Below are 27491 nucleotides of genomic sequence, written 5' to 3'. Positions count from 1 at the left end.
CTTGGCAGTCCATGGTACATTCAATATTCTTCTCCAGCACCACAGCTCAAAGGCGTCAATTCTCCTTCTATCCTCCCTAGTCATTATCCAACTCTCTGATGCATAACAAGTGATTACAAAAACCATGGTCTGTATCAGGCGGAGCTTAGTCTCCAGAGAGACACCGTTGCTCGTGAGTACTTTAGAGAGGTCCCTAACAGCAGACTTTCCCATCACAATACATTTTTTTTATTTCAATGTAGGAAATTAAAAACTGTGATGTATGTATGGGCGCCCTCACCCAGAATTAGAAATTATAGTTTATAAATAAGTGGCAGCAGCTATCATCCTTAGTTCCCATTTTATTGATGGGATAACTGAGACTCAGAGGTTAAGCAAATTTCTGTGTCAGTAACAAAAACTGAAATAGACATAAATCAGTATTGCTATATTTTTCATAAACAGAAATTGACCACCCAAGTTGTTCACCTGGAGCCTAGGACAAAAAAGCCGAGGTGGCCAGAAAAAGAAGCTGCAACACTATGTAATATGACCATGTTTATGGATTAGTGGCATACACTTTTGCCACTTGGATCAAATCTAAGCAGCATCAGGTTCTGAGGTCAAACATCAGGAGCTGACCTACTGAATTCTCAATCTGGAAAACATTCATTGAAAACTAATGTGGCCTTGGTACCTGTTCCATTAAAGTCTGAGCGTTCACCCAATCAAGGGCAGTTTCATTTTATAGGTTTAAATTTTTGTAGAAACATTTAAGATTTTTATATTTTTAAAAAGTTATCAAAAATCTTGAAAGTCACTATTCCAATCCAAAACGTTTCTAGAAGAAACTCTTGCTATTGTTAGGTACTCTCAAGTCTCTTATGTACTAAAGGAGGACAAAAAGAGAATTGATGCCTTTGGGTTGTGGTGTTAGAGGAGATTAGTGACCATCACTGCCAAAAGAATAAACAAGTCTGTACTGGAGAGAGTAAACCAGGTTGCTTCTGGAGGCAAGGCTTTTAAAACTCCATTTAATATACTTTGATCATGTTACCAGGAGGAACCAGTCTCTGGAGAAGGCTATCATGCTTGGAAGGGTACAGTGCAGGTGAGGAAGACCCTCGATGAGATGGCCTGAAACAGTGACTGTGGCAATGGGTTCAGGTGTGTCAGAGATGGTGAGATTGGCTCAGGAGAGGGCAGGGTTCAGAGCCATTGTTCATAGGATCGCTATGAGTCATAGTCAACTCGAGGGCACATGACAGCTGTCAAGTCAGAAGCAATCTGTGGCTCACCCTTCAGCCGCATTTAGTCACCATGGAACTCAAGTGTTGTGCAAAGATCTTTCCAGACTTCAATATCCCAAACTTCCCACAGGCTATGTCCTTCTTTATCTCTCTCCATCGATATGTTTGAACCTGACAAGAAGGTATTTGATAATACGTGCAGCGTCCCCTGTTGATATGTGACGGTTTCTGGGACTGTAAGCCATCCCTGTGATCAATATTAAGAAGTCACAAGAAAGAAAGAAAAAAAAACCCACACGCAACACTTAGAAGAAGACAACTCGGCAGAGAGCAGAGACGAGCATGACAGTGACCCAACATTGTTCTTCTAATATGTTAGGAATGCTTAGAGAAGGTAGTGCAATCGTGCTTCATTTTTTTTTTTACCCTCAAACCACATTTCTTACAAAATTTGTGGTACTCTTTAGTTCCAAATCTAAAAATTTGTGGTGAGCATAAGCAGAAATTTTTTTCAATTAGAGGAGTGGGGGGAAAGATGTTTCTAGTTAATATTTTGGCTTTGTAAACTGTTACAGAGGGATGGGGGGGAACCTTCATTTATTTCAATTTTCTTTCTGGGTAGAACTCATATTTACTTAGAAATTAGAGCCCGAGTTGAAAGAAGGCAAGCCAGGCCCTTCCTCGTCTGCAAGTGGCCAACTCAAGTGCAGGATCCAGGGGTGGGTACAGAAAGATGGCTGGTTCACAAGCCAGCCTACCATTTTTTAGGAAACAATTGTTTAATTACTCCCTTCTGCAAAGGTCTGACCTCCACCAAGACCCCACTTCTGGGAAGCTTTAAGGCTCTATCAGTACTCAGAGCAGCTTCTTTCAGCCAAGCCATTTTATGAATGCTAATTGCAAAACCTCCTGCAGCTAGAGCCCTCTGTGCTATATAATCACAATTAATACGGTCAAGTCATTAGGATTAGGATTCTTTGTATTAAAGAGTTGAACAAAAGCCTTATTTGGACATTTGTGAGTGTTTGGTGTTGGGGTTTTTTTGTTGTTGTTGTTGTGATATTTTTTCCCCCTCCTCAAGAAGCTCCAATAAATTGAAGTGGTTCCCTTTCTTTGTCATGGAAGAAGACCTTCATCTTGTGTCTCACTGACCTAACACCTAATTTACTGAGTGCCCACTATGTGCCAGGCCTTATTTATACAGCAGCTAGATCATTTCCTAATTCAATTAAGTCAAACAAAAAGAGGCCTAAGTTACCTGAAATCACCAAATTCTGTGTTCAAAAAGACAACCTTCAATCACTTTCCGGCCCTGAATATTAAAAACAGGTTCATTTTCACTCCAGCCTTGTTACTGTTGTTTTTATGTGCTGTTGAGTAGCCTGCAACCCATCCTGACCCTATGTCCAGTAGGTCTGAAGCCTGCCCTGTCCTGAGCCAGTCTCACTGACTCTGACACACCCAAAATCATTACCTCAACTACCATATCTATCCATCTCATCCAGGGTCTTCCTCTCCTGCACTGTCCCTCCACCCTTCTAAGCATGATGTCCTTCTCCAAGGATCGGTCCCTCCTGGCCATGTGCCCAAAGTATGTGAAACAGAGCTTCAAAATCCTGGCCTCCAAGGAGAAACTTGGTTTCACCCTCTTCAAGACAGACCTGTTTGTTTTCTCAGCAGTTCATGATACGTTCAAGACTCTTCTCCAGCACCACAACTCAAAGGCACTTCTTCTGTAATCCAAAACATGGTTTTAGTTTTTGGTAATGCTAGACCAAAACTTCTAAGCTTCTTGGGAGAAAGAAGGATGAGAAAGAGAGGGTAACTAGGGACAGGTCCAACTTCGAAGACTCGGGGTAGACCAGGTGTTGGATTGATTTAAAATAGTAAGAATGATGGGCAAGGTCAAATGGTGATTAACTGATTAATTTTATAAAATATAATGCACGGGAAGGATTGTATGGAACACAATGTGAATGAACAATAGTGTGAAACACAATGTATATGAACTCTGTAAGCCAATTAATATAAAATAAAACAAAAATAATAAGAATGTCTTAGTCAAGATTTTATAGTAACAAGGAAGAGATACTTATATTGGTTGAAACAAAAGAAAAGATAATTATTGGAAGGACGCAGAATGTCCCATAGAACCTCAAGGCCAGTTATATATCTGAGCCTCATGAAAGACTCAAACCAGAAAATGAAAAGTGAGAAATTCAGTTTCTCCCTTTCTTGAGGCACTAAATGGTCACTTATATCTGCTTTTCTCTGTATATCTACTCCGTTCTCTTCTCTCTTTCTCTCCTGAGCAGATAAATATTTTTGTATCTGTATGAATAGAATAGAAAATGCTCACTCCAGCCTTGACTCTCTATGATTCGATACTAACTAAATTAGACTCTCTAGTTCCAACTCCAATTTCCCAAAGAATACTCTCATTAGTATCAGCCCCCATCAGATGAATGTATCACATAAAAAAGTATGTGGGCTGGCTCCAGTCTTTAAAGAATGGCTTATGAGCCACGCAGTTGTCCTACGGAAAGCTGAAAGCACCGTTTTCCATTCTCCTTACTAAGTCCTTTCTTTTTCCGGTTCCCTTTTACATTCTCTCCCTTCTCCCCTCACCTGGTCACCTAGTTCAACAAAAGTTGCTACAAGTCATCCTTGACTCCAAGGTACACAAAATCAACAGCAAGAACCTTAAGTGAGTGCTGAACCCAGAGATGGCCAGGCACTACAGGAAATCCACTTCACTAGGGAATCTTGTTCCCAAATGGTGTTCCTCTCCGCTGCCCAGTTGAGCCATAGACCATGTTTACGGATTAGTGATTCATACTTTGCCACTTGGATCCAAACTAAACAGCATCAGGTACGGAGACTTATGCCCAGTCTAGAAAGCAGTGGTTTAAAAATCACTGTGGCATTGTTTCATGTTCCATTAGGTCCCTGGGGTTCCATGGCAGCCTCAAGGCAAGGATCAGGCCTCTGATTACTCGTTCCCATGCCTGTGCATAAGCCCTCCAACCAGGCACCTCCACTTCTTTTCTGTTTTCTATTTGTACACCATTTAAAATTTTGTTATTCTTTTTATAACATGCCAGAGGCAGGGCTTATAAGAAACATATGCTGGAGTGTCTTGAGTATTATGGCACCTAGTACTGTCCTGGCTCAGAAATAGACAAGAACGAGGGGGTGGGAGTGGGGAATAGATGACCAGCAAAGAGCTGTGGAAACCCACAAGTTTCCCCAGAAGACATGTCTATGTCCACAAATGTGAATGTCTGTTGAATTTTGGTACAGTCTTAGCAGACGGGTTTACTGGGTATCTAGTATGGCCGTTCACACCCGTTAGTCAAGATAGGTTGACACAGTGACCGCAGCAGCGTACCTGAGCATGGCAGAGATTGTGGCAGTATCGTATCCTGGGGTGGGGAAAGCTTCTGAGCTGTTGTTCATAGTCTACTCATCAGCACTTACCAGCAACAGTAAGGCTGAGTAGGATACACTGTGTGTGAAGTATAGGCAGGTGCACTGCTAACCAAAGGCTGGCCTCTCTGGAGCTTTGAATCCCCAGCTGCTATGAGGCAGGAAGATGGACAATCTCTTCTATGCAACTTACAACCTTGGAAATCCAGTGGAGGGTCAGTAACAAGGGAGTGAATGAGCATGGCTGAGTAATGCCATCTTTTAGATGGATGTGATAACCTCTTTGGCAGCCAGATTGAAAGACTTAGATGTGTAAACGGGACTGGTCATTTCATAGATCTTCCTTTAGCACCCAGAAAAGGTGAGAGGAAAGTCCCAGGCGTAAACCAGAAGTACAATGCTTAGTTCTCTGCTCCACTACCTCTGGACAATGTCAAAGTCAAAGCTATTCCTGTGGAGTTGGAACCACACATAACTGACCTCCAGCCAGTTTTCAGAGGCTGTAAATTTCATGAAGGGTGATTGTCCATCTTTCTCCATCAGAGCAGCTCGTGTATTTGAACTGGCTGCTTTAGGGTTGGAAGCACAAGTCCTTACCCACTAGGCCATCAGGGGTCCTATTGAAAATTCTATGGAGCAGAGTTTTACTCTGCTGTACATGGGGTTGCCATGAGTGATAGTTGAAACTGTGGAGACTGTTGGTTTGAAATTTTAGTGTCAGTTTTCCTGCTACCAAACTATGTGTCCTAAGGAAATGTACTCAATTTCATTATGTCTCATTTTCTCCATCTATAAAACTGAATAATATTTCCCATCCTCTCTTCACCCAGCCAGGTAAGTATAAGGAAAAAGGAGAGAGCTGATGTGAAATGTTAATTTCTCGATCAAACTTTTTGCTCTGTTTGATTCTTCCCTTTCAGTCATTGATGGGCCCACGCAGATCCTGGTTCGAGATGTCTCAGACACCGTGGCTTTTGTGGAGTGGACCCCACCTCGAGCCAGAGTTGATTTCATTCTCTTAAAATATGGTTTGGTGGGTGGAGAAGGCGGAAAGACCACCTTCCGCTTGCAACCCCCGTTGAGCCAGTATTCAGTGCAAGCCCTAAGGCCGGGCTCTCGCTATGAAGTGTCGGTCAGTGCAGTCCGAGGAGCCAACGAGAGCGAGCCCATTACCACCCAGTTTACAACAGGTAAGTCTTTGGTGGAAGAGAGCACAGAACAGAAAGGGTGTGGGATCAGCTGGTGGTATCATCACGGCAATAGAGTGCTAAGGGTGTGAGATGATGGGTGTTTGGACATAATTTCATAGGCGCTATAGGGAGGAAGTGGCCTCTGGATCAGGGCCTGTGGGTGAGATTCACGTCTCAGTGTAAGGGGAAAAACAGTGCACCAGCAATCAGGAGGATAGAACCTAGTGGCCTCAGCCACCAGCTGACTCTGTGATCTGTAAAAGTCCCTTCTTCCTTGAGTCTTAGGTTTCTCAGTTGTAAAATGTAAAACCAACAACAAACTCATTGCCAATCATATCAATTTCTGATTGACAGATACCCACCCTCAGGTTTCTGAAGTGGTTTTCTTCATGGAAGAAGATTGTAAATCCTTCTCCCTTGGAGTAACTGGTGGATTGAACTGTTGACCTTAGGGTTGGCAGCCTGACCTCCTATAGTGCCCCACCAGAGCTCCTTATGCCGCAAATATAAATAGTAATTTTGTGGTAGTTCAGTAGAAGTGACCTCTCTCCTTTACTGCTACTTGCTAAAAAGTATTGTAATAATTACATAAATCTAGCTCTGATGGATATATATATTTATAAATGTTGTTGATTGCCTTTGAGTCAAGCACGAATCACAGTGATCCTATGAACAAAAGGCCTGAAGCTCCTCTACAACCATCAACATTTATCAAAGTTCATAGAGTTACCAGAGGCATGTTGTTTAGGAAGTGGATGCCACTCCTGCTGACTCAAAGGCAGTCACTCTTTGGCAGTTCAAATCCACTCGTCACTGCACAAGAAAATGATGGACAGTCTCCTCCTGTGCAATGTACAGCCTCAGAAACCCAAGAGAAGGTCAGTTATGAGCCAGTTCTTACTTGACAGCAATGAGTTTGGGTAGAATGACTAAAATATCATGAGTGGGCCCGGAAAGTGGTGCAAAGCACAGCACGTCCAGCCGTAAGCAGCTCCTCGAGCTGTTGATAAGCATCTCCTCCTCCCATGTGCAAACAGTCATGATGAGGCTCAACCTGAGGCCCCAATTCCAGAGATGACCGAGGAAGGCTCTCACTACTCCTGCCATCCTTGCTATCATCACCACCCCTCCTCTCTTCCCAAGACCAGTGAACTTTGAGAAAGCTTCAGCATGATCTGGACAGGTTACACTTCAAGGTGACTTGCTTCCTGGCCCTCACAGAACCTATCGGACTGGGTAGCTGGTGGGCGAGGAGGACAGGTGTTTCCTGGCACCCTGACTGGGTCCACAGGTGCCTGCCATCAGTGAATGACCCTATCCACAGCAGATTCTCAGCCTCCGCTTCTCTGTCTTAGGGGGGGAAAACACAGCTCAAGGATCATTTGTGTCAATTCCAAGTTTCCCCAGGGGTCAGATGGAACGAATGCACCTGTCAGATTGAGTAAGCAGCTTCTCTCAGACTGGGGTAAGGAAGAGCAGGAGTCACTACCTCAAGCACCTGATCTTGAGCTGTGGCTTAAGACCTCACTACAGCAAACAAGTGCTGAGGAACTTCAAGGAGATCCAATAAATAGCACCCTTTTCTTCCATCTGCTTTATCTTAAACCAAACAATGAATGAAGCAAAAAGGAAGGCAGATGGAGGTCAAAATAACCCTCTGCAGCTTAGTGTTAGAGCCAGGTAAACCCCATAATCAGTCTTACCTCAGAGTAGTTTAATAGCATGGAAAGCAACACCAAAGTGTAGACCACTGTGGACTTGAGGAAATCTATGTGGCTCAAGTAAGGGGCTAATGAAGGAGGACTTACCAATAAGGATGAACAAGCAGTAGGCTTGATCTCTGGGGGCAGCTCACTCCCAATACAGAGAGGGGGAAGAGAGAAGAGAGAAAGTATCCAGAACTCACCACTGACTTAAACCCAAAAAATATGACGGAAGAACAGACAAGTCTGTCTTGGAGGGTATGCAACCAGGGTGCTCCTGGATACAGCGATGGTGAAACTCCCCCTCATCATATACTTTGGGCATGTTGTCAGGAAGGGCCAGTCCTTGGAAAAGGACATTTTGCTGGAAACGGTGGAGGATCAAAGAAAGAGAGGGAGAACCTCAACATGGTGGGTTGGCACAGGGACGGTGGCAATGAGCTTGAGCATGACAGCTACCAGCAGGGTGGTGCTGACACGACAAGGTTCAGATCAGTTGTTCATGGGGTTGTTACAAGTCATAGTGGACTTAGCATCATATCACAATAACTCAAAATACAACTACTTGGAAGGGACCGGAGAGCTTTATGCTAAGTGAACTAACTCAGTCTCATGAAGAGAAATACTGTAAAAGACCATTATTGTAGAATGAGTGTGAGGCTCCAAGGAGGCAAGGGCAGAGCGGAGGGGTGAGGAGGAGTGTGAAAAACAATGCATATGAGCTTTATTAGTAAACCAGTATAAAATTTTTTTTAAAAAAGCAAAACAATAAACAATTTTATCCTCAAACGGCCCAGAGTAATGTAGTCACTTCCCTCCGCACAGAAGGAAATACTGAGAGGTGGAGAAAGCTTCCTCCTTTCAAAGGAAGTAAGTGTAGATACTAAATGGAGAAGGCAGAGTTTGATTCCAGAAGACCCGTTTAAATACTCTCCCTCATCACTAGCCAGTATTCATCTGATTTTTCTCCTGAACACGTTTGGAATCCTTAGTGATTACGTGGTGTCTCTGAGTGATGTGAACAAAGTAATAAACTGACTGCTAATGAAAAGGTTGAAGGTTCAAGTCTACCAAAAGGTACCTCAAAGGAAAGACCTGGCAATCTACTTCCAAAAACCCTACAGAGCACAGTTCTATTCTGATACACGTGGAGTCACTGTGGCAACTGCCTAGTGACTGAAAATGAAACAAAATTCTGCCCTGTTTTCTTCTCTTCCCTCGCTTCGTTAACAGTGCTCTGAGTGGAGCACTCGAAGGGAACTCACACTTGGGTTTACTCCAAGGTTCGTTTTTCTCCTCCACTCCCCACGCACAGCTTGCTGAGGGTGCTGGTATCTCTCCCGCAAATCCCTGAATTCTTTCCTTAATTTCAGGACAGTTTTGGTTTGAAAAGTAGTTCCTGTGTTGTGCTCTACTCAGATAAGAAGTTTGGAGGTGGAGGTAGGGGGGAGAAGCAGAGAGCTCTCCAGTAGCCTGATGCAAAGCAAATTCTTGATGTGGTGGTCTGCAAGATGGAAGCCGCATTGGCTGGCGGTCCAGGAACATTCCAGTCTAAACAGTCCCATGCTGGCTCCTACAGCGACCCCTGAGTGCCCTTCGCCACTGCAGGATCCGGCTTCTGGTTGCCTTGCTGATTGGCAGCTGCTCAGCAGCTCTGTCCGCTCAGCGCAGCCTCTTCCTGCACCTCCACCCACCCAGCCGGCCTCACACCGGAGGAGGTGGGAGCTGTCAGCGACTTTGCAGACCGACTTGAAGCCTGAGGCTGGCAGGTGCCACGTGAATGATGAGCAGGCACCCGGACCCTCGCAGTGGGGTTCTCAGTCATTTCAGAACTCCGCTTAAATTCAAATTAGCCAAAGTGCTTTTCCAGGTGATGACTTCGACACTAGGAGTGCACTAATTGCACAGGCAATTAAAACAGAGATTTGCTTCCTGCCTGGTGAGAGGGATGCGGTCCTGGATCATAGAGCTGCCTTGGGAAGGAAGAGAACTCTGACCGGTACAGGTAGAGGTCCGTGGGCTGATTGAAACCAACTCAAGAAAACTGAGAGGCCAGTCTCTGAATCGCCCTTCCCCTCCTCCTGCCCTCAGCCTCTATGCTGTCATTTGCCCTCCCTCCTGGGAGTTTCTCCACCAGAGACCATCTCTCTAAGTCCATCCTACTTAGGAGGAGGCTGTTCAGGGCCCACTGCTTTACCCTGAATGCCTGTACCTTCCCTCTTAATGCTCAACTCATAACAGTCTGACTTGGCAGCGAGTTGATGCTGCAATCATTTCTGGAATTCTCCGGAGACTGCTTTCACAAACTCTACCTGGGTGACCCTTCCCACCCTAGTCAAGATCTACCTTCAGATGGCAGAGGGCTGCTTCCTGACCTTTCAAGACCAATTTCTTCAGTCAAAACTATTCTTTCCCTATTCTGCCTTACCCCAGATATTTTCAAACCCTTACATTTAGCTAAAATACTCATAAAAACTTTTAAAAAGGATTTGGTATAGCTACCTAAACAAATGCAGAACCTATTATCCTGGGAGACTGGACTCTATGAAGAAAAATGTGGGGTCAGGATTGGTGGAAGATCTATCAACAATCTGCCTTATGGAGATGACACAACACTGCTTGCTGAAACTGAGGAGGACCTGAAGCACTTGCTGCAGAGGGTCAAGGACTGCAGCCTTCAATATAGATTGAGGCTTAATATTAAGAAGACAAAGATTCTCTCCACTGGACCAATTAGCAGCATGAGAATGGACGGTGAAGAGATTGAGATTATTCACAGCTTTAGTTTGCTTGGCTCCACAGTCAACATTTGTGGCACCAGCAGCCAGGAAATTCAAAGATGTATTACAATGAGAAAGTCTGCTGTTAGGGACTCCAAAGTACTGAAGAGCAATGGTGTCTCTCTGGAGACTAAGGTGCATCTGATACAGACCATGGTCTTTACAATCACTTGTCATGCATCAGAGAGTTGGACAATGACGGAGGAGGATAGAAGGAGAATTAATGCCTTTGAGCTTTAGTGTTGGAGAAGAGTGTTGAGGGTACCATGGACTGCTAAATAAACAAATAGGTTCATCCTGGAAAGGGTCAAACCAGGCTGCTTCTTGGAGGCAAGGATTCTGAAGCTTTGTCTGACATACTTTGGACATGTTGTAAGGAAGAACTGGTCCTTGGGAGGGTGGAGGGACAGCACAGGAGGGGAAGGCCCTCTATGAGGTAGATTGATTCAGTGACTGAGGTAATTGGGATGGGAATGTCAGAGACAGTGAGATTGGCACAGGACAGAGCAGAGGTTAAGGCTGTTGTACACAGAATCACTGTGAGTTGCAAGCTACTCGACAGCACATAAAAACACCACCACCACCACCACCACCACCTAAACAAAGGGGAGCTCTTAAATAATCATACGCAGCAGATCACACTGCTAACACAAGGGCCGTGTGTCTCCAGTAGTAGAATTAACCAGTCACTCCCAGGGGGGAAGATGAGCAGCCTCCCCTGGGCCTCCATTTACCCTCTCAGAAACCTGTTAGAGGGTTACGAAGAGTCAGAATTGATGGAACTGGAGGGAGTTTGAGGGTTTTGAGTTAACTAAACAAAGACTTAACAAGATCCATTCAGTCACTTAATCTGGTGTTTTAACATACACGAGTCCGTGTCTCTGGTGATGTGTTCCATGTTGCACAGCTGACTAAAGGTCAGTGATTCCATTGACTTCGAAGGAGAAGGATGAGCTGTTACCTCCTGTAAAGACATGTACCCTCAAAACTCAATGGAGAGCTCTGATGAATGAGAACTGAGGTGACAGCCTGGATTGGGATGGGGTTTTCCAGGTGCCCAGTGCAGTACCAGGCGCTGCGGCTGCAGAACAAACAAGCTAGACAAGATCTTTGTTCACAGGAGAGTGTTTTCTAGTGTTCAGAATGGGAAAATGGCAAAGAGGAGAAATACACAAGGCCATTTCTGTCTTAAGTGTTAAGCTGAGAGTTAAAACTGTCAATCTGGAGGAAGGGAGGCTCCGTTGAAGGAGGGATTCATAAAGGTCTCTCTCTGAGGAGGTTAGTTACCAGCTAAATGGCCCAAACCATGCTAGGGCCTGGCAAGAGCAAAGGCCTTGATGTGAGAATTAGTTTGATGTGATTTATGATTGGAGAAAATACAGTGTAGAGAGAGCACAGTCAGTCAGGGTGGAAGGTTACAAGGTAATGTTTGAAGAGCAGACAAGGCCAGATCGCCTGGCCATGCAAGCCACTGTAAGGAGTTTGGATTTTACTCCAAGCACAGCAGGAAGCAATGGGGAAGTTTTAAGGTAACTGTATGATTGCACGTATGCTAAGCACTCAACTACTAACATAGGTTGGCAGTTTGAACCCGCCCAGAAATGCCTGGAAAGAAAGGCCAGTAAGATATTTCTGAAGTTGAAAACCCTCTGGAGCGCAGTTCTTTGTGTCACGTAGGATTAACTTAACCACACTAGGCTTGTTTTTGTTTTCTGATCCACCATAGTTTGCCCTTTGACCAGAAAGGGGAAAAAAATTAAAGCATCATCTAACATGTTTGAGACTAGGAACACTATATACAAGATTCAACCCTCACCACAACCCCGTTTTTCCCCCCTCCAAGCCAGTCAGCCCCACATGCAGTCCTGCCCATTTGCCCAGGCTTTTTCTCCTACACGAGGGTCCTGGGTGTCACCCCATAGACCTTTCTACTTAATTTCCTCTCTCCACTCAATAACAGCAAAAGAAATCATACACACAGCTCATCAAGAAGGCACACTCTCTTCATTGAGTAAGGAAACGTTTCTCGAAAAGATAAGCTGCAGAAACATAAATCTGCTAAAAGATTGAAGCAATTTACATCACTAAACAGAACACTTCTCACTCCAGAACATCTGTGTTCAGATTGATTCACAGGGCTCCAGTCTTTGCTAGAACAATTGGTGAATACTCGCCTTGCATTTGCAAATTAAAACCATCCACTGGAGGTTTTCTCAGAATGAATGGCTGGTCCACTCCCAAGTTAAACTCAAGTCTCAAAGACAAGAACTATTAAACTAGCTGAGTTTGTAAATGGCTGGTCCTCACCATTGCATTTCATGATGCTTCAAACTGTCTAGGTTGAAAAGCTAATGGTCAGTTTTGGAAGAGGGAAGTAGCCCCAGGACTGTGGGAGAGTTCCTGATGCCAGTGTCCTTGCATGGTGCTAGAATCCTATTGCTACGTTGTTAGAACTCAGCAAGAGCTTAAGAGGCAACAAGCCAGTTCGGCACCTATTTTTGCCACAGATGGCGGGCTGCACAGATCACACACATTGTTTAATATATTCAATAATCAGTGAATTAGTGGAATTAAAATTCAAAACTCAAATGCAATGCCGCTGAGCCAATTCCTGCTCACTGCAGAAGCTCTACTGGGTTTCCATCGTTGTAAACTGCCCAGGAGGCATCTCTTCCTCACAGAGCCAATAGCGGATCCAAACCACCAGGGCCACCAGGGAAGTTTGCATTTGAGTTAACAACACAATGCACCCATTTTACAGATGTGAACTTCAAGGTCTGGTAAAAGGAGAAGACCTTTCTGCTAGTCACATTTCAATAAGTGACAGAACTGGGCTTCAAATTGAGACCAGATTCCAAAAGCTCACAATCTTTCCTCTGTGTTTCATCTACCAACCTCAAACTAAAACCTATTTGCTGTCTAGTAGATCTACACCCTCCATGGGTTTCTGAGGCTGTAAATATCCTACAGGCAAAGACTGTCCTTCTTTGCCTAGTGGAGTGGCTGATGGATTCCAGCTGCTGACATTTAGCCTAGCAATCCAGCATGGTCCACACCACATACAAGTATCCTGATCTTTCTGTATCTAAGTAAATCCAGGTGGAAGCATCGTTTACTATGAAGTTTGAGGTCTTCTTTTTTACTTGCTGTTCAATTCTGCTCTCACTCAATTCTCATTTAATTTCTTGGACGTTTTCTGATTTTCAACTACATATTTTTCCCTTGGTTTGTTTTTTAACTTTATGAAATTAATTAGTTTATTGTTAGGTTTCTTCACACAATGGAAATGAGAGCAGTATGGAGCATGTTAAGATCTCACTCCCAAGTCAGATTCTCTAATCTGCTCGGGGACTTTGTCCTGGTTAACGTCACAGATGCGGGCACTGGTGGTTCAGCACTAGATAGAATTCTTGACTTCCCAGGTTCAGTTCCCAGCCAGTGTACCATCTGTGCAGCCTCTGCTCTGCTGTCAGTGGACGCTTGCATTTTGCTGTGATGCTGAATAGATTAAAGCTTCTAATCAAGAAAGGCCTGGTGTTTAAAAAAAAAAAAAGACTGGTGTTTTGCTTTCAAAATTCAGCCAGTGAAATAAACACCTGTACACCTAATGGTCCAAGTTAGCTGTATGTGGGGTCACCTGGAGCTGCCTAACTTGAAGAAAGCTACCAGTGATAGGAATAATAACACCACCTGGCAGATAAAGAGCTCAGATGTAAAGCAGAGAGTCCAGAGATGTGGGTTCATGCCAGAAAGCTTTGAAAGTTCCAGATGACATATGTACCTTGTGTTGTGATGTCTGACTCATTCTAGAGATTGATGCCCCCAAGAACCTGCGAGTTGGTTCTCGCACAGCAACCAGCCTTGACCTCGAGTGGGACAACAGTGAGGCAGAAGTCCTGGAGTACAAAGTTGTATACAGCACCCTGGCGGGTGAGCAGTACCATGAGCTTCTGGTCCCCAAGAACACTGGTCCAACCACCAGAGCCACCCTCACAGGTGAGTCCTCTTCCCAGGAGCATGTCACTGCTTGAGTCTGTACCCTCACAGCACTTTCCCCAACCTACTCTCCCTTCATGCATCCAAACTGTTGCCCCTTTCCAATGATTTCATCTCCTCTGCACATATCAAACAAGTCTTGTACTTTCCATGTGCTTTGCTATCATGTCAGTTATTTGTTGGAACCAATGCGATAACTTCCGTATATTCTATCTTGCTCCCTTCCAACTTCATCTTCACACCATTGGTGATCTACCTTTTCAAAGTGTTTTTCTGATTATGCCATGCATGACCCATTCATCTCAGAAACTTTGTATTGTTCTTAAACTAGCATTGCAAATTCTTAGCCTGGCTCTTATAGCCTGCCTGGTTTAACCCCAGCCTTGTTTTCTAGTCTCACTTCCCACCTGCTCCCCCAGGTATTCTCAGTGCTCCAGGCTCACAGGCCCTCACAGTTATATTCTTACCTGCCTTACTTCCTCTCCTCTACCGCAGACTCTCCCACCCACCTCCTGCACCCAGTTAACACTTGCTTCCCTTTTCATCCTCCATCCCTTAATCATTCCTCAGGAAGCAGAAAGCCCTTTCTAGTACCCAGGCAAAGTCAGCTTATTCTAACCAATGCCAAAAACTCAACTGTATAATTTGTGGTAGTGGAGAACTGCATGCATGCTATCCCCTAATGTAAAGAGAGAGAGAAAAGAAAGAAAAGAAAAGAAAAGAAAAGAAAAGAAAAGAAAAGAAAAGAAAAGAAAAGAAAAGAAAAGAAAAGAAAAAATCCAGTGAGGACTTCTGATCTTAGAAGTTCTCATAATATCTAGAAAGAGTTTTTGTTTAGTCTTGGGAGCAATGAGGAGTTGCTAAGGGATTTTAAATGAGGTGGTGTAATGATAAGATTGTTACAACCGTCTTATGGAGAGTGGATGGACAGAGAACAAGGTGAGAAGTGAGACCTGATGAAGAGAATGTCACTAGTAAAGGTCAAGATGCTAGTGGCTCAGACCCAAGCAGTGCCCTAACCAGCAGAAAACTCCTTAGGAGAAGATACTCTGTAAAGCCACAAAGGTCTAGGGATTACCAATGTACCCACAGACTGAGATTTTATTTCACATGTGTTTTGGCTTCTTGCAAAAGCACTTGCCATCTTAGAGATAAAGGATACATAGCATAAAGTGTGTACAGTAAACAAGGGCAGTGTAATCAAAGCTGTTTTCCTCCTGAGCTGAAATCCCATACCACCTTGCCAAATGAGGCCAGTTAAAGAAAACACAATAACTGCCTCCTCTAGGCAGACTCTCTCCTGGGGGAGAGAAAAATTACCAACAATACCAGCAAGAACATGGAAAGATATGCTGACCAAGCAGGTTGACATGAGCATAGAAGGAGCAGACCAGCTGACATAAAGGCTTTTTGGAAAAAAAATAAAAGCAAAAGCTGAAGACATTCACAAAAATTAAGCCCAACAAAAATTTGAGAACGTGCAGGAAGGAATGAATTCTAAGCGCAGCCCTGCCCTGCCTGGAGCCTCAAACTCGTCTGCAATTAGCAGTTTACAATGTGGATGATGGGTTGGTTGGAGGGAAGATGCTTCATAAAATCATGGATGATGCTGAGAAGGACCTAGGCACACTTTAGTTCTCATTTCCCACCACCAGAGGAAAAGAATATTCAACACTGATGGCCTCTCATACGCCAGGCCCCAGTGCGTAGACATGGCTTATTTCGTCTTTATAATCTCTTGAGGTAAACAGTATCAGCAGTCTCATTTTATGGATGAGGAAACTGAGGTTCAGGGAAATTGGAAATTGCCCAATTCACAAAGCAAGCAAGGGATATAGCAGGGACCCACAGTCACTTTTTCTAAACTGTAACCAAAACTGTACTCCCCTAGGCCAAGTGATACCCCATTCATGGTCACAAGAAAAACAGAAGGCATTGTCAAAATGAAAATGTTGCTGATCTCTAAGAGACCAAACAGCGTTATTGAATCATGAGCTTAGGTTGGATTTTTGTGTGTGTTAGAGTTGGGTTTATGAAAAAAAATTATATATAGTATATATAATTATCTCAGGGAGCTCACTTCTTGGGAGTTCTGTAAGGCAAACAGATTTACATGATTTAAAGGGGATTATAGGCATGTAAGGAAAGCAAGTAGGTCTGTACTTGCTGAGACGTGAATTACAAGGATGTTTAGTGCCCTTGCTGTGATCACTGGGGAAAGAGAAGGAAGGCCAGTGAGGAATGAAGGGGAAGAGGAGAACAGTTTAATCTCAGATCCAAGGAGCTGTGTTTTCTTTCAAACTTTGACTCTAAAGGGGAAAGTTTTCCAGTTTCTAAGGCCTGTGTTCCCACTGCTTGTCTTTTGAGCTGTCATGCTATGATGGCTTGTGCATTGCCATGATGCTTGATTTTTTTGCCTCTGATGTGTCAAAATCACTCATGGTGGACAGGTTTCAGCAACCTGACAAACTAGTGGGTGGGGGCAGGAGACTGCTGATACACTTTAAAAAAAAAATTAGGCAATGAAAACCTTAAGGATCACAACAGAACAGTGTCTTTCTTGCATACATTGGACACACCATTGGGACAAGTTAGTCGTACCAGAAAAACATCATGTTTGGTATAGGAGAGGCCCAGCAAGGTCTTGCTGTTATAGGTTATCAAGTCACTCCTGCTCATAGTGATCCTTTGAGCAACAGATCAAAACTTTGCCCAATCCTCCACCAGCCTCACAATCTCTGCTGTGCTTAAGACTGTTACTGCAGACACTGTGGCAATCCAACTTGTGGGGAGCGTTCTCTCCCTCACTGACCCTTTACTTTCCCAAGCATGCTGCTTTTCCCAAGGACTATCCCCTCTTGATAAGATGCCCAAAGGATGTAAAACTAAAGCTTACCCCTGTCTCTAAGAAGCACCCTAGCTACTCCTTTTAAAGCAGATCCCCCCCGCCCTTAAGGTTTTTCTTTTATACTGGTTTACTTACAAACTCCATATGCATTGTATTTCACACTGGATCTTTCCCTTTTCCTTAATTCACCCCCTCCCTCCACTCATCAAATTGTATGATCCTATGATTGTGGCCCCCTTAGATCTCATACACATTATACTAGTTATCTATTTCTACAATAATATTCTTATACAGTATTTTTCCTTATGGAACTGAATTAGTTCACTTAGCAGAATGCTCTCCAGTCCCTCCCAAGGTAGTGATTTACAAAATCATTGCTCCTGCCTGCTTCACAGTACTCCATTGTGTGAATGTACTATAATCGCTCAATTCATTTCATTGTGGTCACACATTTTAGCTGTTTCCATATTCTTGTGAAGGTAAATAATAATGCACATTGGTGTATAAGTCTCCATTTGTGCCTCAGTTCTCATATTCTAAGGGTATATTCCAAGCAGTGGAATAGCTGGGTCATATGGAATTTCTATGTTCAGGTTTTTGAGAAATGTGTCAGGAAGTGTAAAGATGGCAAAGGACTACAGAGTTCAAGTCTATTGTTCATAGGGTCGCTATGAATCATACTCGACTTGATGGCCCCTAACACCACCACTACCAACACCATCACCAACACCAACACCAAGGAGTGTTTTATATTCTTTACCACCACCATAGATCAAAGTTCTTGAATCCTTCTTCAGTCTTTCTTATTTATCATCCAACTTTCACGTACATATGAAGCAGATGAAAATACCATGGCTCAGATCAGGTACACCTTAGCCTTTAAACTGACATTCTTGCTCTTCAGAACTTTAAAGAGGCCCCTGACAGCAGATTTTCTCAGTGCGGTGTGGGAGACTATCATTGAAAAAGACTGGCACAATAGCAACAATGACGAACTAGGACATGCTAGTTATTATGAGGGTAGTGTAGCACCAGGCAACATTTCATTCTCTTGTCTATAAGGTCTAAGTTTTATTTTAATGCTCTAGGTGGGCAATCTCTTCACATAAAATTTATAGTCTCTGAAAAATCACTGGTGAATCAGCTATGAGTTGGTTCTGATTTGACAGCAAGGAGTTAGAGTTTCTCTTTTGTGCTAAAGTTTGAACTCTATGCTGACTTTACCAATTCCTGTGTGATTTGGAACAATTTTGTTAACCTTTCAATGTCTCACTTCCTTTATCTCTACAAGGCAAAGAGTGATACTTACCTCATGGTATCATTCTGAGGATTTAATAAGATATGTTCAATGAGTTTAATGTAGTATTTCTACTGACACAGTAAACTCAATGAATGGTTGATGATGGTGATAAAAGTGGAGGAAGAAGTCTGTAAGCTCCTGGAAATCTTCAAACAACTTCCTCTAATCAGTATGGTGTATGGTTTGGAATCCACCTTCTTAAAGTGTCATGTGTAGACTGGCAGCATTAATATCATTCTGGGAGATGTCAGAGATATAGAATTTTAGACCCAACCATGAATAAGGATAACAAAAGAGGAATTGATGTCTTTGAGTTATGGTGGAGAAGAGTATTGTGTGTCCCATGGACTGCCAAGAGAACAAACAGATATGTCTTGGAGAAAATCCAGCCAGAGTTCTTCATGAAGGTAAAGATGGCAAAGCTTTGTCTCACATACTTTGGACATGTTGATAGGAGAGGTCCTTGAAGAAGACCATCATGCTTGGAAAGAGGGAGGATTGGTAAAAGAAAGGAAGTTAATTTACCAGACCTCTAAGTGATTTGCATTCAAATTAATGGGTGAGAAGTACTCCTTTAGAGTATGCCTCTGACATCACCCCTTGGAAGGTACCTAGTTAGGGTTTACTCCAACTCTGCTTTTCCCATTTACTGCACTTCATTTTCCTTGCCTGATGCCATCATCTCAATCCCAGGAAGTTGATATGAGGATTAAATGAAATCATATATATGTATATCTGTAACCCTCCCATCATACAAAGTTGCTCTGAATTTACTTAATTGACCCCCCAAAATAATCTCTCTCTCTCTCACACACACACACACACACACACACACACACACACACACACACACACACGGACACACTGTGAGTACTCACTCTCCATGAGATGCACTATGGTGTTTTATTCCACAGTTCACAAACCTAGACCCAAGGCTGCTGGTTTCCCTCACCCGAGTTCATACTCCTTCCCTCTTGTACTTCTTTCTAAACCCTGAAAAAGTCCCATGGTTTTGTGTTTGCTTTGCCTGCAGGAGCTCACCCTCTGTGAACACGCTTGACCCCTTGACTGTTGGATTCAGACCCTCCTGACTCTCTCAGTCTTGGAATCATTCACAGAGCACACATATGGGCATCGCCTGCCCGCACCTAGCCCCCAGCTCCTCCTTCACATACCTCACCCAGCCCTTTTCAAGCACAGAGGCCAAGCCAGGGCATGAAATACCGAACATTTTTCCCCATTATTTTTTTTCTCAGAAATGCCCGGTGGATTGCCTCTGGAGAATGAATTTGTTTCTCAACAACAGATTTTGTGTCTATAGTGATTTTTCTTTTCTCCGCTCTGGTGGTTTCTGTGTTCTTAATGCTAAGACTTTTTTTTTAGGCTCGGTCTCAGCTCAGATGATGTCTGCTTGGCCTGTGTGCCATGAGTCCCAAAGGGGCCTCAGTGCTGCCCGCACCTTACAGTCTCAGCAAAACAACACTAGGTTGGGGTTTGGCAGCACTGGAAAACACCATGCTCCTCTCTGGGTAGCAGGAAAATAAGCAATAAGCAATCTAGAAAACTCCTAGTACAGGGGAGGGGAAGAGATCCTTATTCTTTGACTGGAATTTGGTCAGAATTCCAACCTTCCTGCCAGAGACTAATGAAAATTAGAAACCATATTTTGACCTTTGGGTCTGAGGTGACTTCTTTAGCCCTCAAGTGGAAAGCATGTCCCTGAAGTATTTTTCCAGGAGGGAGAGGGATTTGCCCTCAGCCATTTCCACACTCACACTTGGACCTCCTCATGAACAGGACTCCATAGGACTGTGGTTTAGCCATAGTCTATGGTCCTGGGACAAGGTGAAATGAACTAACCCACTTGCTCACATGGTTACTATGTACCCACTCAGCCACCTGGGTGCCCATTCATTTCATCCTTTAAACCCTCTTGAAATACCCATCCGTGAGATTCATTACTGCAAGTTCTACCCAGTTGCCATTCTCTCTGCACTTGTGACCATCTTTATCTACAATCCACAGCCAGTCAACAAGATGGTCCATAGGGTTTAGGAAATCCAAGAGATTTGAACCTGGATCCCACAGAACAATTTAAGATTGCATGAAAACAACACTCTTATTCAATCTCACTCTCTCAAGGATGCTGAATTCTGCAAGCCTGTCCCAGTCATGCTGTGCAAGTAAGTTTTCACCTTCAAGGCACCTGGTAGATGGGGACATTGAAAGGGACATCTGCATCAAATTCATGTTTGAGATGATCATAGCTCATATTGGATATGGTGGTGAGAACGTGGACTCCCCAATGTGCACAGACAGGAGATGTGCTTGTCCACAGGAGGATTTTCCGTGAAGAAACCCGACATTCCAGAAGAAGTCCAGCTGGCACAGTCCTTCACCAAAGCACTTGATGTTCACTTCACCCTGTCTGCACTTCCCTGACGTGCCAGGGCACAGACACCACGAGTGCCAGACCTTTGACGCCTTCGGGGCTCTCTGAGGGAGGGATAAGGGGGCAGCAAGGGGCTTGGGGGCCAGGGCCAAACAGTCTCAGCCTCCTTTGAGCGAAGTCACAGTGACCCCAAGTGGTCATTTTGGTAAAGCTTTCCCTGGACACAGTCCTGCCACTCAAGGGTGGGGGGAGGCAGGAAAGGCAATAGTGGGTGCCAGCACCAAAGTGGAAAAAAGGAGAGAAAAGGCGGAAGCTTCCATACTCCTCTTCCTCACAGAACTGAGACATAAAGTGTCTGTCCCTTTATCTGTGTTCGAGGACTGGGGGGATGTGGACCAGGAGAAAAGCCAGGTAGAGATTTTTCCTGCTTTGGCTTCTTCAGCAAAGAGTACTTGTTTACAGTAAAGACCCAGAGACAAGATGTTCCTGTAAGACAGGGGATGATGAGACATGTTTTTCATTAATTTCATTGGCAAACAGAAAGTTCCGTCCAAGGAAGTTCCTTATAATTTTTATTATTATTTTGAAAATGCGGGTTTGCCAGGCCAGTCTCTTCCTTATGGTCATCATAGAATTGGCTGTTTCTCTTGCTCTTTGTACAGCATCCACATCAAGAGAGCAAGGAGATGTCCTCAAGGCCCTTAATCATTCAGGGTATTCTGAAGAAGCACCTGCAGCTGTCCACAAAGATACGGGTGGGATCTTGGGAGCTCAGATCTGCATTCCACTGAAATCCAGATTGTTACTGCTTTGATCTGAGTTGAGATTGGCTCCTAGGAAGACCCCCTGTCTCCAGATATTTCTCCATCTGGAACCCTCTTATCCCCAAAAACCACCACTGGAAAATTCCCACTGGCGGTGCCTTAGTTTTCATGTATTTTTTTGCTAGATCTGCCTTTGTATGTGCTATTCCCTCAGCCTGGGACACCCTCTCCTTAGTCAAAGTTCCACTTCTCCTTCAAAGCCCAGCTCAGCTATCATCTCTTGGAAATTTCCCCAATACTCCCCACTACCACCACTGTTAATACCCTGTTCCTTCTGTGCCTCTACATTTTTTTTGCTTCAGATTTAAGATAAAATTTTACAAAAAAAACACCAAAATTCCTTGCCTTGGTGACCCAGAATTCTAGTGAAGAAGGCTAGTGTTGGCTCAGACAAATGTGTGAGCCAACAACAATATAATGCCATGATCATTTAATCGAATGGAGAAGAATTGCAAAGAGCAAAAGCTCTGTGAGGCTGCTAATCCCACTGAATTACAGTTACTGGACTTTCTTGTATCCCCCTCGAGACTGCAAGCTTCGTGGGGGCAGGGTCCTCAGTTTGCCCCTCCCTCTCAGGGTGGATATCAAGTATATGAAGGCTGATCAAAATTTGCCAACCTTAGTTTTTGGCAAACTTGAATTTTCACAAACTCTTGGTATATGAAGCCATGGGGTTTTGTTTTTTTGTTTTGTTTTTTAAATAATTTTAATGAACATTTACAGAGAATTTGGATTTCCATTCATTCATGAAGCCAAGTTTTTAAAGATGGAAAGGTCCGTATGTCCACATGTTTACCTGAACTCAACCAAGTGTGCAGACCCCCAGTCTCTTATTCATGTTTTCACTGACAAAAGACAGCACTTTCAATCTTGGACTTCCTTCTCCCTGTGGCTTTCCCCACTAGCAGCAGTAAGTGTGTATATTAGTTTTCTTAAACAGAGGGGAGTAAGTCTTTCTGCCTTTATCACCCAATCTATGCAGTGCAACTGAGAATCCCTGTTCCCTCTGCTCCCCACCCAAACCACCACAGGACCCCATCCTCTCTTCCCTCTACCTTTCCCCACTGTCACCCCCTGTCAAGGTACAACTCAAGCCCCTTTTCTGTTCTAAAAAGCTTTCTCTGGCTACCCCAGGCCATAGCAATCTCTCCTCCAAAATGGCTTTCTTAGTCAGCAGCCCATGATGCAACACCAAATTACTCTAACATTCCAACTATATTATTTCACTCCCCACAATCAGACTATGAGGCCCGTAAGGATGAGAACTGCTGTGGTGAGACAGAAAGAGCAAGGGACTTGGATTCCGAATCCAGTCTTGGCAGGTACAAGCCTCATGTTCTGGGTCAAAACATAGGCTTCTCTGAGCCACTGTTTGCTCGTCGGCAATATTCTCTCGGCAAAGCTGCTGTGGGATTAAACAGATAACGGGGAGGGGAGGGTGAGAAGCAGTAGTTATAACAGTACTCTACCATCCCATCACTGTCATCAAGTGGAATCCAACTCACAGCAACCGTGTTGGACAGAGTGGAATTGCCCCTTATGGCTTTATGGAAATATTTACAGATGAAGCTGGCCACATCTTTTTTCCTGCAAAGCAATTGGTAGACGTGAACCATGGACCTTTCCATTAGCAGCTTAAATGCGCTGATCACTGTGCCACTCAAGTCTGTTTCTTTATCATCATGACCTCTTCCTCCTTTCCTCTCTTCCTTCTTCATTAATCTTCAAGATGTGACATATTTTGGATACTCAATAGGTAATTAATTGACTGACTTAGTACAGATTCATTTTCACCTCAGTCCTAACAGAGGCTGATTAGAAGGCTGATGTCTCCCCAGTCACCTTGGTCCCTCTCAGGGACCACGCAGTGTGCGTGGCCCAGAGGAGACAGGAGCACTCAATAGTGCTCGTGGAATGAATGAACTGTGTGCTTTAGGAGTTCAGATAAGAATGGATGTGCAGTGAAATTGTTGAGAAAACTGTCAACCTCCAAACTGAACAAAGGAAATTCTATAAGGGATGGAGAGCAGTGGCTTCCTAAGGGATATATTTTCTGAGCTGTTGTTAAGAAAGGGAGCAGAGCCATTTGTATGCTACCACTTACCAGAGTTGGATGGAAAGATAAAGGAAGCCTTGGTGGAGAGCAATGGGATCTTTAAAAAAAAAATTCTTCTAGTCCTTAGAATGCTGATATATAAGTGTGCTGAATATGCCTCAGATACACATTTTCTTTTCCAGCAGAACTGCATTTTACCTGTTGGCAAAGAGCAACAATTCACTTGTAGCACAGGGAGAAAGCGGCTGAAAATCAAAGGCAAGAAGCAGGCACAAACCTATAAGCGAGTCCCACTTTCCCATCCCCTGGACAGAAAGTGGGGGAAGAGAGTGCTTTAAATTCTGCTCTACCGTTTTCTGGGAGAAGATGATTCCGTTGTAAATTATTGAACATTTCATTTAAGCTTCATAAATAAGAAACTCGGATGAAAACGTTACATGTTAGATCCGTTTGGCAACATATAATTTCTGTCTTACTCCCTCCATCTGTCATCCTTCATCTCTGTCTCGGAATTTCTACTTCATTATAGGCAATTGAAGGTCTCAATCAGTTGTCTGAGAAGAGTAGTTTATGTCCCAAAGGTAATCTAATTTCTCCAACCAAGGATGTACCTGGGACTTGCTGAACATATTGACGGAGATAAATGTGTGCTTTCAACAGATTCGGGACGCTGCAATCACCCACTCAATCTAGAGACAGGTACTTGACCTCAGCCAGAGGTGAGCTCCTCGCTGACACCTGGACTCTCTGAATTACTGCTTGTGGCTGGAGTCTATAGACTAAGATTTAGCAAACTGACAATAGCTATACCTGGAACCAATGTCTCTGTACCTGTGGGGGGTACAGGTATCTGATGAGACCACCCACTAAGGAACGGGACTTAAAAATCCTAGAATCACACTCTGAGCCACACATTTTAGACATATTGGTTCCCTAAATTATCACAATGGCATTTAGAGCTAGTTGTTGTTACATACTGTCAAGTCAGAGTCAACCCATAGCTGACCCTCCAGCAGGTTTTTAGAAGCTGTAAATTGCACAAGAGGAGACTGACCATCTTTCTCCCCTGGAACATCTGGTGGATTCAAACCAAGTGCCTTTGGGTTGGCAATACAATGCCTTACCACTATGTGGCCTAATGGTAAGGAATTATGCTACCAACTCAAAGGCAAGTGGACTAAATTAACCAGCAGCTTTATAGCAGAGATGGGCAGTCTCCTTCTGTGCCATTTACGTCTCTGAAAACCCAATGATGGGTCAACTATGAGTTGGTTCCAACTCAACAGCAATGAGCTGAGCTCTCAGCTAGATACTCTTATTTTTCTCATTCTATGGAAACTGGAACAGACCGTTATATAATCAAGATCATACCAGCAGAAGATGAGAATCTCAGAATGATCATAGATTTGTCACACTTCAAAGTCTGTTGATTTCTCCTTCACCTCTTTGACCTTGGCAGCACAGTGTGTGATATATAAGGCTGCTGACTGAAATGTCAGCTGTGCAGATCTACCAGCTACTCCATAGGAGAAAGATGGACAGGCTCCTCCTATAAAGATTTACAGCCTCATGTGAGCTCTGGTGGCCTAGAGGCAAGAAGCTGTACTGCAATCCCAGAGGTGTACAGTTCAAATCCACCAGATGCTCTGCTGGAGAAGGAGGAACAATCTCCTCCTGTACCAGTCAGATCTGACTTGATGGTACACACACAAAAAATATTAAAATTTTAAAAATTAAAAAAATATATTTAAAGCCTCAGAAACCCAATGGGTGATCAATTCAATGGCAGTGAGTTTGGTGGGTTTTTTTGGTTGTGTTGAACTTAACAGGTAAAGGAACTAAGGATTTGCTAAGGAATAGAGTGAATTCAAGAAAGAAAATTAAAAAAGGAAGCTGATTCAAAGTCCCCAGGACAAGGCTTGGGAACTGCATTAGTTTGCTGGAGTTAGGTCAGAAAGACCAACCAGATCCTATCATACCCGGGATGATGTTATGTATTGAATGGACTGAGTGAAAGCCATACAGAAGGCATTGAGCGGAGAACTTTCAGACTGCTGAGCCTCCCTTGCTTGGTTAAACTAAGCCATGTTAAGAAAAGGTTGACCAAAGATCATTCACATTTCCTCATAGATCCCAGGAGTCACAATTGATTTAAGGGGCATCACAGTGCTCTTAAAAACCCTGAACCCTGAGGTCCAAGTCTAGATGACTTACCTAGCTGATTATAGACATAAACATATTCAAGTATTTTTAAAGAGCATGGATGATATATAAAGAACAATGAGGATGAAAACCTAGGCAGCTCTGCTGGCAGAGTCAGTAGGGGGTTGTGCTCCTAACCCAGAGGCAGCACCTCTCTGGTGGTTTGAATCCACCAGTGCATCCTCAGGAGAAGGACAGGCATTCTCTTCCTAGGCAATTGGGAGAAAGATAGGCAATATTCTCCTGTGCAGTTTATAGCCTCCGAAAATCCTCTGGAGGATCGAATGTTCATCAGTTCTGACTTGAAGGCAATGAGGGGTTTTTTTGAGTCCTAAAATTAGGCATCGTTCTGTAATTCCCACATAGGACACCACAAAGGACTCAGCCTGGACAGGAGAAACCCTTAGGGTTGACAATTTTCATTTGGTTGCACTACTATACACTTCCAGTCCTAATATAGGAAGATAAGTTAGTTAAAGGCAAGTTAAATAATGACCTGAACAATGTTCATTCACATACTGACCCCTGAAACCTACAAATTTCTCACCTTACACGACAAAAGAAACTTTGCAGATGTGATTAAGTCAAACTCTGGAGTAGAAAATATTATCCTGAATTATCCAGGTAGACCAAATGTAATCCTTAAAAGGCAATGTCAGAGTAGGAGATACAATGACAGAAGCAGAGGTGAGAGAAAGAAAAAGAGAAGTTGTTAGAAAGTGGTATGCTGCTAACTTTGAAGCTGAAAGGTAGAGGCTAAGGAATGCAAGAAATCTCTAGAAGGTGGTGAAGTTCAGGGAAAAATATTCTCTTCCAAACCCTCTAGACAGAACATGATTCTGTGGACCCAGTTTAAAATTCTGTCTTCTTGAGCTGCAAGACAATACATTTGTGTCCTTTTTAAAAAAAAAAAAAAAGGTTTGTGCTAATTTGTTACACCAGTTAGTCATAGGGTTGCACAATTCGATGGGTGGGTGAGGTGAAGGAAATGGGAAAGATCTTTTATGAAAAACAATGTATTCAAACTTTGTAAATAAATCACAATAATTTTTTTTTAAAAAAGGATAAGGAAGAAGGTTAGGAGAGATATCAGATAATTCCCTGTATTTATGGAGCTGTTATCATTGTTGTTTATTGCCTGTCTGTCCAGCATGACCCATAGCAATCCTATGAACAAAAGGCCTGAAGCCTTTCTGTAACTATTGTCATTTATCAAAGTTCATAGAGCTTCCAGAGGCATGTTGTTCAGGAAGTGGATGCCACTCCTCCTCCTCGCAACAGATTTTCAACGGGATAAAGCCACCAAAGAATTTCTTCAGAAAGATTTCTTTCCTGAGGCTGGACAATATGAACATTTTCTCTAACTTCAGGCGGTCTCCCAAAAGTCTTCCTAAGATTGGATTCTTTAAAGTATCTGGGGGCCTTAATGATCAACCTTGGTAAAGAGCTTCTGTACTCTATTACAGTGAAGACTTGACAGACTGTGTTCACAAAGAAAGTCACCTAGCAGAGACCCACAGTCCCCATTTGACCTCAGCTACT

General features: G+C 43.5%; 1 protein-coding gene across 1 annotated transcript in view; it reads left to right on the top strand.

Annotated features, from left to right (window-relative positions):
• TNR (tenascin R) overlaps positions 1–27491 on the top strand; it is a 105377-nt gene that overhangs the window by 23156 nt on the left and 54730 nt on the right. The window contains exons 6-7 of the mRNA XM_006887710.1: positions 5579–5848; positions 14142–14327. Of these exons, the coding sequence (XP_006887772.1) occupies positions 5579–5848; positions 14142–14327 (456 nt within the window). The remainder of the gene's footprint in view (positions 1–5578; positions 5849–14141; positions 14328–27491) is intronic.

The sequence above is a fragment of the Elephantulus edwardii genome, unplaced genomic scaffold (assembly GCF_000299155.1).
Source record: "Elephantulus edwardii isolate Elephantulus edwardi_28Jun2011 unplaced genomic scaffold, EleEdw1.0 scaffold00061, whole genome shotgun sequence".
Lineage (NCBI taxonomy): Eukaryota > Metazoa > Chordata > Mammalia > Macroscelidea > Macroscelididae > Elephantulus > Elephantulus edwardii.
The sequence above is the reverse complement of the archived record's forward strand: the minus strand, read 5'-3'. Positions and strand labels throughout refer to the sequence as shown.